This window comes from Salvelinus namaycush, chromosome 17, assembly GCF_016432855.1.
Source record: "Salvelinus namaycush isolate Seneca chromosome 17, SaNama_1.0, whole genome shotgun sequence".
Taxonomy (NCBI): Eukaryota; Metazoa; Chordata; class Actinopteri; order Salmoniformes; family Salmonidae; genus Salvelinus; species Salvelinus namaycush.
The window spans coordinates 7,922,630-7,939,691 of NC_052323.1; the positions used below are offsets into that span (position 1 = coordinate 7,922,630).

Consider the following 17,062-nt stretch of genomic DNA (forward strand, 5'->3'; position numbering starts at 1 on the left):
TGTGCGTGCGCGTGTGTGTGTGTGATGTATTCACTCTACTTGTGACTTATGTCACGTTTGGTCTCTGCTTGTCTGTTTAAGTCTTGGATCTATTCCACACGTGTGCACATCTGTCTTCTTTGATGTGTGTGTGCATAGTGTATTTCTATTTGAATGCATGTTTGTTTATGTGTGGTGTGTGCATTTCACTGTGTCCTGTTTACCTTCCATCATGCATACACACACACACACACACACACACACACACACACACACACACACACACACACACACACACACACACACACACACACACACACACACACACACACACACACACACACACACACACACAAAGTATTGTATAACTAACCTTGTGGGGACACACAATTCAGTGCCATTCAAAATCCTATATTCCCCAAACCTAACCCATCCTCCTAGCCACTTCCCTAGACCGACAGTATCCCCCCTCACAAAATGCCCACTGTGCAGGTTTAAGACCCTGCTGTTTTAGACAGTCATGTTTGTCAGTGGGAGAATGAGCCAGAGCTTTTTTTTTTGGACCCAAGATGATACCAGTGGTCACTCCGTCACTGTCACTCCCCTAAGTCCCCAAGCAGTGTCACCTCAGGGGAAATGGGCTGCGTCTCAAATGGCACCATATTCCCTAAAGTACACTGCTTTTGACCAGAGCCTGATGGGCCCTGGGGAAAAGTTGTGTACTACATAAGGAATAGGGTGTCATTTGGGACACATACATGGTTGGAGATGGCTATGGGGGTGGACGGAAGGAAGGGGGAGGGGAGAGGTATGGAGGGAAGAGAAGAGGGGAGGAGGGAGGTTGAATGTGCCCCCTGTCACCTTGTCGTTCTCTCAGTGAGATTGGAAACACAGGAGAGAGAGAGCGTGTGTGGGTGTGTGTGGTGTGAACTATTGTGAGTTAGTGCATGTGAGTTCCTAAGGGGCAGCTTTTCCTGTCCTGGGTGATTGGCAGGGTTAGTGATGCACACTTGACCCCTGTCTCTCTCATGATTGGATCCTCTCTCTCTTCGTACGTCCTTATCTGAATTTAATTAAATTCAAACATTGAATTTGAGTTGGCCACACCCCACACGAAGCAGAATTGGAAGGAAGTAAAATGTAATTCAAACCAATTCAACTGAGATGTGAAACATGAAAGTCTAATTTGTTTGTCAAATCTTTTATCAAAAGATTATATTTTTGTATTTTTCTTTGTCATGAAATGTTACATTGTTCCCTTCCATACTGCAGTGTTTGATCTAATGCATTCTGGGAAATGTATTTTTTAAAATCATATTTAAAAACATTAAGGTAATTATTAAATGTACAACCCACAACAGGATCTTAAAATATTTCCAGTCCACTGTAATTATTAAACATTGTTATAGGAGAACGAGTTTTAAAAATGAAATGTTTCAAGCTTATGCTACATGGTATTGGTAACCATACATTATGTCAAAATAAACATTACTATGGTGTTAAATAAGCCATTTGAATTGTATTGAATTAAAATTCTGCTTCCTGTTGGGTGTGCCTGTCAGGCATTTGAATAACCTGACAAGAGAGGAAGTGATTATGCACAGGGTGGGAGAGACCAACATGCTGTCGTGTCTGTCCGTTTGTCTCTCTGTCTATCCTAACAGGGCTGTGTCTGTATGATAGTTGTAGAAAATAAAATGTATAGTTGATATCTCTCTCCACTCTCTCTCTTTACCCTCCTCCTTCTCTCTCTTTCCCCTCCTCTTTCTCTCTCTTTCAGATTTCCAGTTGAGATCCAGTCAGGTCTTCTAGAGATCATCTCTCCATCAGTCCACTTCTACCCCGATTTCTCCCGTCTGAAAGAGTCCTTCGGAGACCCCAAGGAGAGGGTCAGGTAAGACGGCAGCCTTCCCAGCAGATTGCTGCAGCTTTCACAACTGTCTGAGCAACCCACTGTTAGTTCAGTACAGGAGACGAGTTTAAATTCAAGTCTTGTCTTGAACCGTGGCCCGTTGTTTCATATGAGGATGCTGTGACGATTCGTTGTTGTGTGCGCTCGCGTGCGTGTGTGTGGAATACCGTCAGGTTGAGTCGAGGACACTCCACTGCTCTGATCTTGTGTGACTTGATGACATCACCTGTGTCGCCCCTTCTCTCGTCACTTATTTAGTACCCCGCTGTGTGTGAATGAATGTGCGTGTGTGACATTCCAACGTCGAGACTGTTGTCTTCTTTTATTTAGCACTCTTCTGCATGTGTGAATATATAATGGTCATGACTATGCGTGCATAAATGTGTGTATGAGAGAATCTGTCTGTCTGTTGGTCTGTTTGATTAGCTATCTAGCTGTGTGTCTAACTCGCTACTTGTCTACCTAAGTGCCTGTCTGTGTATGTGTTGGTGTGTGTGAGTATTTACAGTCAGGTAAAAAAATTTGGGCACCCTTGATAAAGATGAGCAAAAAAAGACTGTATAAAATAAATAATACAAATACTGAGCTATATTTTATGCTCAATGTATTTATTTGTTTTATACTAATACAATTGCTCAGAGAAAGAGATTTTGTTTAACAAGTTATATTTTTTTTATCATAAAACCCTTTCATGCGCGAGTTCCAAATATCTAACGGTCGCCCCAGCGTGAGTTTTTTTTATGGGACGTGATGTTAGAACGTTCTCTCGGTTCCAGTTTGTGATTGTTACACAACAGTACATTTAATCCGCGCTGCACTCAAACCAAGGCACTTAGCCTGTTTTTATTTATAGGCTGTTTCTACTTCAAATTAACAACGAATTATTAACAAGTTTTTATTTTCTAAGAACAGTTTGAATTGAGGTGTGTTCCGCCTCCTCATTCATTCACATTAAAAATAGTCATTTTTACTTTTGCGGACAATTCATTTTTGGGACATTTCTGACACGGACAAAATTCCCCAAGCACTTCCCAATTGTTTATATGCATTCCGATTCTTGCGTATTTATTTTTTATTTCACCTTTATTTAACCAGGTAGGCTAGTTGAGAACAGGTTCTATATACAGTGTGTGCAAATGAGGTAAGGTTGTGGCATAGATTGTAATGGGCACATATTATGTGTGTAAAATACTTTTTTGAAGGTTGTACTGATTATGATGAGCTATGCTAATTCCAGCAGTGTGTAGCCATGTTGACATACAATGCATTCTGGGTTTCACGTCTGTTGGATCAAAGATGTTATAACAAAATGAGGTGAGTAAGGGTTCACTCATTTTTTGAGGACTTCCGGAAATTAATGGTGGGATGTGAATGATGGTGGATGACACCCCCCCCCCCCCCCCCCCCTTGAACATGCATACTATAAACAGACCAGACTCATCGTGTCTCCTCTTATTGTCTTTGGTTTCTGTGAGGATAAAAAAGCATGGCAGCGCGCAGAAACTAGACATCGTCGGATTACTTTCGATTTGTAGAGAGTGTTTTACTCAATTATTTCGATCAATGGTGAGCTCACCCGTGATGTGATTCATTATAAATAGTAATTTATATTAGCTAATTCATATTGTAGTTTGTCAGCGAGAGTTATACAAATATGACCGCTTGTGTTATGTCAATCTTTCCTCAGTTAGCGCTAGGACAAATGTAGCCAACATTTTCCCGGTTTGGATGATTGTGCTATGCTGTAGATACTTCTGTGAATGTCTGAACATTGCATCCAAAAATAAACTGCTCACAATCTGGACATAACGTTTTATGGACTGTGTTTGTGTAAATTGTTTCTGAAAAAAAGTGTGGCCAGCTCAAATGCGGATTGTTGCGTCATTCGAAACTGGCCGTTCTAAATCAGCGTTCTAATCACACCGGGACCACTGTAGAATGATCACACCCGTGTGTTGGTACTTGTGAAAAAGACAGCTGCCCCTCAACCATCCGAGACCCCCACAAACCTCTCCCCCCAGTCACAAACCTGAGACCAGAAACGGGCTACCTGAGGGCAATACCAGAACAAATGGTCTATTGATTCTGTATCTTTACAACAAAATCTGCAGAGGTGGGATGATTGTATGCCCCAAATATTCAACATTTTGTTGGTGGCAAGAATTCGGTACAATAGGTTTAACTGAAAAGCACGAAGTCTTGAATCAACCCATACACCCTGTGCCATGGAATCGGTGCATAAAAAATCTCTTCCCATCTATTTTGCATTCTGCACTGCTGTCAACATCCTGGTCCTCAAATAAAACTGGTATACTTTCTTATGCTATTTTTGTTCCTCTGCCAGTTTTGATCCTTTATATTGGGCAGACAGACCAGTTCCCTACATCCTGCCACTGCCACCTGCCTGCTCCATTTTTGGGGTAATGCTGTAATCAATTGGTTGTCATTGGATTGAGCAGACCTTCTCCCATACAATTTGGATAACTCCATGAAAGACAACTCTACAATTCCAATGTACAATATAAGTTAAAAACAAAATACCCTTTTCAAACATCTTTTCCATAAATGCAGGTCTTTTATCAAACAGCACATTTAAGTCCAAGCATAATATTTGTTCTATATTTTCTGTGGGATGAAATTGTAACCAGCTCTGCAATGCTTGTTTGAAAAAGAGAGATACTTTGAACAATTAATCGAAAATGAGGCATGGCAATCTGCACAAAGGCAAAAAATACATTTTTAAACAACGAATGAGCTTTTCTTAGTAATCTACATGAGAAACATTTTGGGTTCAAGTAATACTTTTGTACGTGACGATTTTAGAGAGAGGTTTAGTGCTTTTATATTTAATCATCTCAGCCCACGCAGTTCATATTCGTTATACAGATGGGCACGTTTTATCTTGTCTGGTTTAGCATCCCAGATGAAGCCGGGGGAAAAAAATGTGCTTAAATGATTTGAAAAACGAATCATCAGGAGTAGGCAGGGCCATAAGTAAATGACTAAACTGAAATATGACCTAGGAGTTAATCAGTGTAATTTTTCCACAAATAGACAAGTATTGACCTCCCCATGGTTGCAGGATCTTGTCTATTTTGACTAGTTTTCTATTCGAAATTCATTGTGGAAAGCTCATTTATATATTTTGTGATATGAATACCAAGTATGTCTACTTCACCGTCAGCCCACAGATCCTTGATATCCTTCATCTTTGCTTATGGACTGCCTGCTTTAATTCAAACTACAGGTTTTCAATGGTGTTCAAGTCCAAAGACTGAGTAATGTTGAATGTTCATTTTGTGGTGATTTAATCATTTGTGGATTTTTGTGTGTGCTTGGGGTTATTGTCTTGCCGGGAGATTCACTTCCGGCCAAGTTTCAGCCTCCTGGCAGAGGCAACCAGGTTTTGGGCTAAAATGTCCTGGTACTGGGTAAAGTTCATGATGCTGATGACCTTAACAAGGGTCCCAGAACCATTGGAAGCAAACTAGCCACATAACATTAATGATCTAACACCTTTTTTTTTTTTTTTTTTTTTTTTACAAATGTAAGCCCCTGGGGTTTATTAAACGGCATTGACACTTGGATTGGAACCGGTGCTATGGTCAGATTACATTAAAATGTATGGTTGCCTCTTCCAGGAGCCTGAAACTTGGACCTGACTGGATGTGCCTAATTATGTTTGCCTTTCTTTGTTTATTTGTGCGTTAGTCTGGCTGTACGTCTCTGAGTGTGGGGTTGTGTGTGGTGATCCTTCCTGCGCGCAGTCAGTCTGCTCTTTGTTTTATTTAGCGCTTGGCTGCGCTGCATGTTTTTTTGAAGATGAGACTTGCTGATGGCGGCTGGCTGTGTGAAGTCAAGTCAGCCACGTGTGTCTGTGCTGCTGCTCATAGCTATTCTATTCCTAACTCAGCCATGGTTATCTAATTACCAAGGCAAAGTAATCCATAGACTCAATTTACCTCTCGCCCCACAACCCTTAAAAAACCTCATAGAATAGTCACTGTTTTAATAAACTCCTGCTTAGTTTACTTAACTGCTTTGGCTACTTTGTAGCTCGTTTACGTAGCCTGCTTAATATATGCTTAATGATAGAAATACAGAAGGATAAAATCAAGTTGTTCAAAGGTGCAGTACAAGTGAAGTTTCCCTCCTGTTGTCTCTCCTCTCCTCTGTGGGCGTGCCAGGCTCTCTCTTTCACCTGTGTGTGTAATCCGAGGAGATTTGTTCAGATTAGCGGTTTAGGACGGGCTTACTCTGATATGATTACTAATCTGGGAAAGGGAGGGCACAACTCTCCTCAATCACAATCCCGCCAGGTACAAACATTCATCCCCACACTCACACACACCTGCACATAACTTGTGCCCACATGCTCAGATGGGTGAGAGAAAAAGAGAGAGGGATAATTAGTTCCTGCCTGTCCAGGTGTTGAGTGTCTGGTGTTGAGCTATTGTGTTGAACACAGACATTCTGTCCCAGCTCTTTGTGATTATTACCGCTACATTAGCCAGGTGTATCGTGTTAGTGTTAGCAGGTGCACTGCCCGTACCACCACATCCACAGTGGGTGTGTGTAGGATGTTTATCCTTTGTGTCTTTTCTTTTGCTTGCATGTCTGGGTTTGTGTGTCTGTGCAGTTGTGACTGTGTGTGTGTACTGTATGTGTAGTAATTTTAGTGTGCGTGTGTTTGTTTGTGTGTGTGTTTAGTTCAGTATGTGTCTCTGCATGTATGTTTAGTTTAACGCGCGAGTGTGTGTGTTCGTGCGTGCGTGCGTGCGTCTGTGCGTGCGTCTGTGGTGATTTATGTGCTGCAGTAATGAGTGTGAGCAGGGAGAATGGCTCCCTGGGCTGCTACAGGCCATTGCCATTGCTTATTCATGAGGAGCACTTAAGACAGGGGCCCATGTAGTACTGAAGTATTTAACTAGTCACACACACATAACCAACCACACACGCAGATGCACACTCATGCAATACACCTGCACACTCATGCAAAACACCTGCACACTCATGCAAAACACCTGCACACTCATGCAAAACACCTGCACACTCATGCAAAACACCTGCACACTCATGCAAAACACCTGCACACTCTTACAAATGCACCTACTCAAAAACACAACTACACACACATACCGTCAAACTCGTACACACACATCATCAAACTTCCACTCTGTTTAGATTGGCAGGCCAGGGCCAGTAATAACTGTGGTTGTCAAGTTCTGGGTGAGAGCATCTTCTAACAGGACAGACCTCTCTCTAAGAGAACACACACCACTGTTCCATACACATAATTTCTGATGCCTCGAGCTATTGGAACTGTGTCAGGGTGTGCAGTTAAAATTAGCAAAAAACACACACATTTCTTCCACAAGGCCGTGGGGTAACATCCAGAGACTTGTACCGAAACCACTCCTGCATTGTCTTAGCTGTGTGCTTAGGGTTGTTGTCCTGTTGGACCTGAGTGCTCTGGCACAGGTTTTCATCAAGGATCTCTCTGTACTTTGCTCCATTCATCTTTCCCTCGATCCTGACTAGTCTCCTAGTCCCTGCCGCTGAAAAACATCCCCACAGCACGATGCTGCCGCCACCATGCATCACCATAGGGATGGTGCCAGGGTTTCCTCCAGACGTCACGCTTGGCATTCAGGCCAAAGAGTTCAATCTTGGTTTCATCAGACAAGAGAATCTTGTTTCTCATGGTCTGAGAGTCCTTTAGGTGCCTTTTGGCAAACTCCAAGCGGGCAGTCATGTGCCTTTTACTGAGGAGTGGCTTCCATCTGGCAACTCTACCATAAAGGCCTGATCGGTGGAGTGCTGCAGAGATGGTTGTCCTTCTGGAAGGTTCTGCCATCTCCACAGAGGAACTCTGGACCTCTGTCATAGTGACCATCTGGTTCTTGGTGATCTCCCTGAGAAACAACTTCATCAGATGACAGTCTTATAACATGTTATACAATAAATCTATGTTTTGTTCGAAAAATGTGCATATTTGAGGTATAAATCAGTTTTACATTGCAGCTACCATCACAGCTACCATCACAAATAGCACCGAAGCAGCCAGAGTAATTATAGAGACCAACGTGAAATACCTAATTACTCATCATAAAACATTTATGAAAAATACATGGTGTACAGCAAATGAAAGACAAACATCTTGTGAATCCAGCCAATATTTCAGATTTTTTAAGTGTTTTACAGCGAAAACACAATATAGCATTATATTAGCTTACTACACAATTATATTAGCCAACCACACAACAGCATTGATTCAAGGCAACAGTAGCGATAGCGACAAAACCAGCAAAAGATATAAATTATTTCACTAACCTTCATAAACTTCATTAGATGACAGTCCTATAACATCATATTACACAATACATATATGGTTTGTTCGAAAATGTGCATATTTAGAGCTGAAATCCGTGGTTATACATTGTGAAAATGTAGCAACTATTTTCCAGAATCTCCGGATATATTTCTGACACACCTATTCTGACCGAATAACTAATCATAAACGTTACTAAAAAATACTTGTTGTACAGCAAATGATAGATACACTAGTTCTTAATGCAATCGCCGTGTTAGAATTCTAAAAATAACTTTAGTACGACATGCAGCTTACGTTATAGCGAGAGAGCGCCCAAAATCTGGGCGGAAACTAATAGTAAACATTTGACAGAAATATGAAATAACATCATAAATGGGTCCTACTTTTGTTGAGCTTCCATCAGAATCTTGCACAATGGGTCCTTTGTCCAGAACAATCGTTGTTTGGTTTTAGAATGTCCTTTTTCCCTCTCGAATTAGCAAGCAAAACTAGCCAAGTGGCGCGAAGCTGTCCATCGTGAACAAACGCAGAGAACGGAACACGCCAAAACTCCCGAAGAAAATTCAATAATCTGATAAAACTATATTGAAAAAACATACTTTACGATGATATTATCACATTTATCAAATAAAATCAAAGCCGGAGATATTAGACGTCTATAACGAATGCTTTTCAGAAGCCAATACTGATGACCTTTCTGCGCCTTCCTGAACAAAGGAATTTGGGGTCATGTCATTCCAAGCTCTCTCTTTTGACCATAGATATACCTAGAAACCCCATTTCACCTCTCACAGCCTATTGACATCTAGTGGAAGGCGTATGAAGTGCATGTATACTAATAGATTTCAAGCAAATTTATAGGGAGGCCCTGGAACAGAGCCTCGATTTCAGATTTTTCACTTTCTGACAGGAAGTTTGCTGCAAAATGAGTTCTGTTTTACTCACAGATATAATTCAAACGGTTTTAGAAACGTGAGAGTGTTTTCTATCCAATAGTAATAATAATATGCATATTGTACGAGCAAGAATAGAGTACGAGGCCGTTTAAATTGGGCACGATTTTTCCCCAAGGTGAAAATAGCGCCCTCTATCCTCAACAGGTTCTTAACTGACTTGCCTAGTTAAATAAAGGTTACTTTTAATTTAAAATTTAAATAATCAATGGAAACAGGATGCACATGTCTCATAGCAAAGGGTCTGAATACTTATGTAAATAAAGTATCTGTTTTTATTTTTAATACATTTGCAAAAATGTCTAAATCTGTTTTCGCTTTGTCAACATTGGGTATTGTGTGTAGATTGATGAGCAACATTTTTTTATAAATCAATTTTAAAATAAGGCTGTAACGTAAAAAAATGTGGACAAAGTCAAGGGGTCTGAAAACTTTCCGAAGGCACTGTATATCAACGAATTGGTGAGGGCACTAGAACAGTCTGCAGCATCCGGCCTCACCCTACTAGAATCTGAAGTCACATTTCTATTCTTTTCTGATGATCTTGTTCTTCTGTCCCCAACCAAGGAGGGCCTACAGCAGCACCTAGATCTTCTGCACAGATTCTGTCGGACCTGGGCCCTGACAGTAAATCTCAGTAAGACAAAAATAATGGTGTTCCAAAAAAGGTCCAGTTGCCAGGACCACAAATACAAATTCCATCTAGACACCATTGCCCTAGACCAGGGGTTCTTAAACTTTTTCAGCCTGGAACCCAAATGAGAAATTCTGTGTTTTCCTGGCACCCAAGCTTTGGAAAACATGCAACTATATTTAAATATCGGTACATTTCATTGCCCTTATGCCTAAAAAAAAAGCAATATAGACAAAAACAAATAACAATGAAATACCCATAAATATATTTTCATGTTTATTTTTCCCCATTAAAAACGCTCTTACATACCTGTCTAGGTTGGAACTGTTGCTGTTAAAATACAATAAATAATTTTATTCTGAACTGGAATGAACGGATTGATCACATCACACAGATGTATAACAGAACACACACACACACAGGCTTTTTGATTGTGCAACCCTAAGTAACAGTTCAGATAAAAAATTATCTGAAGGTTTCAACAAGCATGTCTATTCTGGGCTCAGTTTTTGACAGTACAACACTGAGGTCATGCTCAGCATTGCGACTGTTTCTGTACTTGAGAACCCTGACTTGCATAGGTATGTGGTGCCAAACTGGATCAGAACATCTACTGCTTTCTCAGTCAGGCAGGAGACCGCTTCCTGTTGCAGATGAGCAACCCAGAACTGTGTGTGTTTGTCTCAAAAAGCATCTTGCTTCAATCAGTTTATTCCAGTTCAGACTAAAAATGACTACTTGCAACAGTTCCAACCTCGACTTGTTTTCAACAATAACAATAACAATAATAAAGTGTACAGTAGGCCTGATCATTTTTCATCTTCACCTAAATATCCAAGACTAAATATCCAAGATGGCATAGCAGTGCAGACGTGTTATGTCCGTCCTCTCGTGTGCTTTTGTATTTTTTCGTATTTTTTGTATATATTTCAATTTTATTTTCAATCTCTTCTCCATTTGATTTCAATTATACCTTCCGGTAACCTGCCTCACCCAATGTGATACGGAACCGCTATTATTTTTTCTTTTTAGACCTTATAGCAAGAACCACCTAGCCATCAGAAGCTAACCAGCTACAAGCTATTTAGTCATTGTTAGCCACTGCTAGCAGCCTTTACCTTCTACACAGGTACCAGCCCTTTTTAAAAATATTTAAAAAAAATTTAGCCTGGATAATACTCGCCAGCCTACCAGTAACGGACTATCTCTCCACTACAACGCCGGATTCCTGCCGTAATCCCTGGACCATTACTCCTGATCTTCACAGCTAGCTAGCACCCACTGAGTTACCCAGTACCGAAGCTATCCCTGAGGCCCACCTCCCGGCCTACTCAGTTGTTCACCCGGACTCCACTCAAACACGGCTAGAACACACTACTCCACCGGATCCTTGCCGTAAGCTCTGGACCTTGGCACCGGATCAACGCTGCTACCGAGTGGCTATAGTGGCTAACGCCCCTGCCCCAAAGCTAGCACCAGTTAGCTGTGAGCCAGGCGCATCTCCCGGCTAGCAAACTAAATTACTACAACTACAATACCTCTTTCGCTATCTGGCTTGGATCCTTAGTCGACACGGTGCCCCGCCGTACCACCACGACTGGTCTGCCGACGAATACTCTATCCGCTGTGCCTTCAACCGGCCTCCGTCGGAGCAGACGCTTCTACTAGCCCCGAGCTACTAACTTTACTACTAACTTTAAACGCTGTGTCGCCCGCGTGCTAGCGTAGTAGCGACTACTCCACGGCTTCCCTGTTCCATCTATTGCTGCCCCCTGGACCCTATGATCACTTGGCTACATAGCTGATGCCTGCTGGACTGTCCATTAATCACGATACTCCATTTTGTTTATTTATTTTAATTTAATTTTTTATCTGTCGGCCCCAGCCGCGAACTCAGGCCCTGTGTGTAGTTAACCGACCCTCTCTGCCCATTCATCGCCATTTTACCTGTTGTTGTTTTAGCTGATTAGCTGTTTTTCTCTCACCCGTTGTTGTCTTACCTAGCTCTCCAAATCAACACCTGTGATTACTTTATGCCTCGCTGTATGTCTCTCTCATATGTCAATATGCCTTGTATACTGTTGTTTAGGTTAGTTATTGTTTTAGTTTACAATGGAGCCCCTAGTTCCACTCATTATACCTCTGATACCTCCCTTGTCCCACCTCCCACACATGCGGTGACCTCACCCATTATAACCAGCTTATCCAGAGATACAACCTCTCTTATCATCACTCAGTGCCTGGGCTTACCTCCGCTGTACCCGCACCCCTGTCTGCACATTATGCTCTGAATCTATTCTACCACGCCCAGAAATCTGCTCCTTTTATTCTTTTCCCCAACACTCTAGGCGACCAGTTTTGATAGCCTTTAGCCGTACCCTCATCCTACTCCTCCTCTGTTCCTCGGGTGATGTGGAGGTAAACCCAGGCCCTGCGTGTCCCCAGGCACCCTCATTTGTTGATTTCTGTGATCGAAAAATCCTTGGTTTCATGCATGTCAACATCAGAAGCCTCCTCCCTAAGTTTGTTTTACTCACTGCTTTAGCACACTCCGCCAACCCTGATGTCCTTGCCGTGTCTGAATCCTGGCTTAGGAAGGCCACCAACAATTCTGAGATTTCCATCCCCAACTACAACATTTTCCGTCAAGATAGAACTGCCAAAGGGGGAGGAGTTGCAATCTACTGCAGAGATAGCCTGCAAAGTTCTGTCATACTTTCCAGGTCTATACCCAAACAGTTTGAACTTCTAATTTTAAAAATTAACCTCTCCAGAAATAAGTCTCTCACTGTTGCCGCCTGCTATTGACCCCCCTCCGCTCCCAGCTGTGCCCTGGACACCATTTGTGAATTGATCGCCCCCCATCTAGCTTCAGAGTTCGTTCTGTTAGGTGACTTAAACTGGGATATGCTTAACACCCCGGCAGTCCTACTATCTAAGCTAGATGCCCTCAATCTCACACAAATCATCAAGGAACCCACCGGGTACAAATCCGTAAATCCGTAAACATGGGCACCCTCGTAGACATTATCCTGACCAACTTGCCCTCCAAATACACCTCCGCTGTTTTCAATCAGGATCTCAGCGATCACTGCCTCATTGCCTGTATCCGCTATGGGTCCGCGGTCAAACGACCACCCCGCATCACTGTCAAACGCTCCCTAAAACACTTCTGCGAGCAGGCCTTTCTAATCGACCTGGCCCGGATATCCTGGAAGGATATTGACCTCACCCCGTCAGTCAAGGATGCCTGGTCATTCTTTAAAAGTAATTTCCTCACCATCTTAGATAAGCATGCCCCGTTCAAAAAATGCAGAACTAAGAACAGATATAGCCCTTGGTTCACTCCAGACCTGACTGCCCTTGACCAGCACAAAAACATCCTGTGGCGGACTGAAATAGCATCGAATAGTCCCCGCGATATGCAACTGTTCAGGGAAGTCAGGAACCAATACACGCAGTCAGTCAGGAAAGCAAAGGCTAGCTTTTTCAAGCAGAAATTCGCATCCTGTAGCTCTAACTCCAAAAAGTTTTGGGACACTGTAAAGTCCATGGAGAACAAGAGCACCTCCTCCCAGCTGCCCACTGCACTGAGGCTAGGTAACACGGTCACCACTGATGAATCCATGATAATCGAAAATATCAATAAGCATTTCTCTACGGCTGGCCATGCCTTCCTCCTGGCTACTCCAACCCCGGCCAACAGCTTCGCCCCTTCCGCAGCTACTCGCCCAAGCCTCCCCAGCTTCTCCTTCACCCAAATCCAGACAGCAGATGTTCTGAAAGAGCTGTAAAACCTGGATCCGTACAAATCAGCTGGGCTAGACAATCTGGACCCTCTCTTTCTAAAAATATCCGCCGCCATTGTTGCAACCCCTATTACCAGCCTGTTCAACCTCTCTTTCGTATCGTCCCAGATCCATAAAGATTGGAAAGCTGCCGCGGTCATCCCCCTCTTCAAAGGGGGGTGACACCCTAGACCCAAACTGTTACAGACCTATATCCATCCTGCCCTGCCTATCTAAAGTCTTCGAAAGCCAAGTTAATAAACAGATCACTGACCATTTCAAATCCCACCGTACCTTCTCTGCTGTGCAATCCGGCTTCCGAGACAGTCACGGGTGCACCTCAGCCACGCTCAAGGTACTGAACGATATCATAACCGCCATCGATAAAAGACAGTACTGTGCAGCCGTCTTCATCGACCTGGCCAAGGCTTTCGACTCTGTCAATCACTGTATTCTTATCGGCAGACTCAATAGCCTTGGTTTTTCTAATGACTGCCTCGCCTGGTTCAACAACTACTTTGCAGACAGAGTTCAGTGTGTCAAATCGGAGGGCCTGTTGCCCGAACCCCTGGCAGTCTCTATACCACAGGGTTCAATTCTCGTGCCGACTCTTTTCTCTGTATATATCAATGATGTCGCTCTTGCTGCGGGCGATTCCCTGATCCACCTCTACACAGATGACACCATTCTGTATACTTCTGGCCCTTCCTTGGACACTGTGCTAACTAACCTCCAAATGAGCTTCAATGCCATACAACCCTCCTTCCGTGGCCTCCAACTGCTCTTAAACGCTAGTAAAACCAAATGCATGCTTTTCAACCGTTCGCTGCCCGCACCCGCCCGTCCGACTAGCATCACCACCCTGGACTGTTCCGACCTAGAATATGTGGACAACTATAAATACCTGGGTGTCTGGCTAGACTGTAAACTCTCCAGACTCATATTAAACATCTCCAAACCAAAATCAAATCTAGAATTGGCTTTCTATTTCTTAACAAAGCCTCCTTCACTCACGCCGCCAAACTTACCCTAGTAAAACTGACTATCCTACCGATCCTCGACGTCAGCGATGTCATCTACAAAATAGCTTCCAACACTCTACTCAGCAAACTGGATGCAGTCTATCACAGTGCCATCCATTTTGTTACCAAATCACCTTATACCACCCACCACTGCGACCTGTATGCTCTAGTCGGCTGGCCCTTGCTACATATTCGTTGCCAGACCCACTGGCTCCAGGTCATCTCTAAGTCTATGCTAGGTAAAGCTCCGCCTTATCTCAGTTCACTGGTCACGATAACAACACCCACCCGTAGCACACGTTCCAGCAGGTATATCTCACTGATCATCACCAAAGCCAACACCTCATTTGGCCGCCCTTCCTTCCAGTTCTCTGCTGCCAGTGACTGGAACGAATTGCAAAAATCGCTGAAGTTGGAGACTTTTATTTCCCTCACCAACTTTAAACATCAACTATCTGAGCAGCTAACCGATCGCTGCAGCTGTACATAGTCCATCTGTAAATAGCAGACCCAATCTACCTACCTCACCCCCATACTGTTTTTATTTTATTTACTTTTCTGCTCTTTTGCACACCAGTATCTCTACTTGCACATCATCATCTGCTCATTTATCAATCCAGTGTTAATCTGCTAAATTGTAATTATTCGCTCCTATGGCCTATTTATTGCCTACCTCCTCATGCCTTTTGCATACACTGTATATAGACTTTCTTTTTTCTACTGTGTCATTGACTTGTTTATTGTGTTATTGGCTTGTTTATTGTTTACTCCATGTGTAACTCTGTGTTGTTGTCTGTGTCACACTGCTTTGCTTTATTTTGGCCAGGTCGCAGTTGCAAATGAGAACTTGTTCTCAACTAGCCTACCTGGTGAAATAAAAAAATACATCTGTACTTTTTCTTGGGTTTTGCACTATCAGTAGCTAGTTAGCTTGCTTTGGCTAACGTTAGCTATTAGCTGTGTAACGTTACAAGGCCAGGGGATTGTTTGAAAAAGAAACTCACATCTACTACTATGAGAGATAGTACTCCCTTATTTCTGCGTATCATCACCTGTTATAAAATGACAACAATGCCTTGCTAGTTGACTGACTTTTCCACTTTCGAAGCACTGTTCCCTGAAGCATTCTGCCCTGTTCTTAAAGAACTCCCTGGGTTTACCGTCATGTTCTGCCCGGATGTTTGGTCAGGACGTGTCGTTTTATTAATTTGTTTGTTTTGAGAGACTCATTACTAAGTACTTCCCCACACAAAACACATTGTGGGCGCTCCTCGTTATTTCTCAAAGTTTGTATGAAAGAGACAAAATGTCATCACTGTATTTGCGTTTCATGACGATTGAGTTCAGTCAGAACATGTGGCTAGCATGAGTCCATTTCATGACAGCGGTGAGTGGAAATAACAAGTCAGTGGCTTGAAAGACAGTGCTGCAGCGTATGGGTCGCGGAGTGATCTTCAAGAAAACTGCATAAAAAAGATCAGATAAACAGCGAAGCACACGGGCAACTCCCTCCACCTCTCCCACTCGCGCAGCTGCCAAACTGAGCAGAGACTGCTGAAAAGCAGAGAGCACACTGAACCGAGAGCGCAGTTGCACTTGGCCAAAGCGATTCCAGTAATTAATGAAATAATTATACATTTACGACTCACCATTATCAGGTTTGGGTCGTGACCCATACTTTAAGAAACGCTGCCCTAGAGCACACAAAAAACTATACATACCTCGGCCTAAACATCAGCGCCACAGGTAACTTCAACAAAGCTGTGAACGATCTGAGAGGCATGAAGGGCCTTCTATGCAATCAAAAGAAACATAAAATTTGACCTACCAAATCAACATAAAAATACTTGAATCAGTTATAGAACCCATTGCCCTTTATGGTTGTGAGGTCTGGGGTCCGCTCACCAACTAATAATTCACAAAATGGGACCAACACCAAATTGAGACAACATGCAGAATTCTTCAAAAAATATCCTCAGTGTACAACATAAAACACAAAATAATGCATGGTCCTCAACAGAGAGTACACAGTGGTAGAATACCTGACCACTGTGACTGACCCAAACTTAAGGAAACCTTTGACTATGTACAGACTCGGTGAGCATAGCCTTGCTATTGAGAAAGGCTGCCGTAGGCAGACCTAGCTCTCAAGAGACAACAGGCCATCACAGCAGCAAGACTTCTGTCATCTGTTGCCAGAAGAAAATATGACATTTGAAATGTTTTTATTCTTTTGGAGCTATTGTTAGTGTAATGTTTACTGTTATTATTATTTTTTATTGTTCATTTAACTTTTGTATCTATTTCACTTGCTTTGGCAATGTGAACATATAGACATGGAAAGAGCAAGAGCGAATGAGGGAGAGGGAATGAGCAGGACAGAGAGGGAGGGAGAGGGAATGAGCAGGACAGAGAGGGAGGGAGAGGGAATGAGCAGGAC

General features: G+C 42.8%; 1 protein-coding gene across 1 annotated transcript in view; it reads left to right on the plus strand.

The window, feature by feature from the left end:
- mgat4b (alpha-1,3-mannosyl-glycoprotein 4-beta-N-acetylglucosaminyltransferase B) overlaps nt 1–17,062 on the plus strand; it is a 220,767-nt gene that overhangs the window by 125,459 nt on the left and 78,246 nt on the right. The window contains exon 6 of the mRNA XM_039012084.1: nt 1,760–1,873. Coding sequence (XP_038868012.1) covers nt 1,760–1,873 — 114 coding nt within the window. The remainder of the gene's footprint in view (nt 1–1,759; nt 1,874–17,062) is intronic.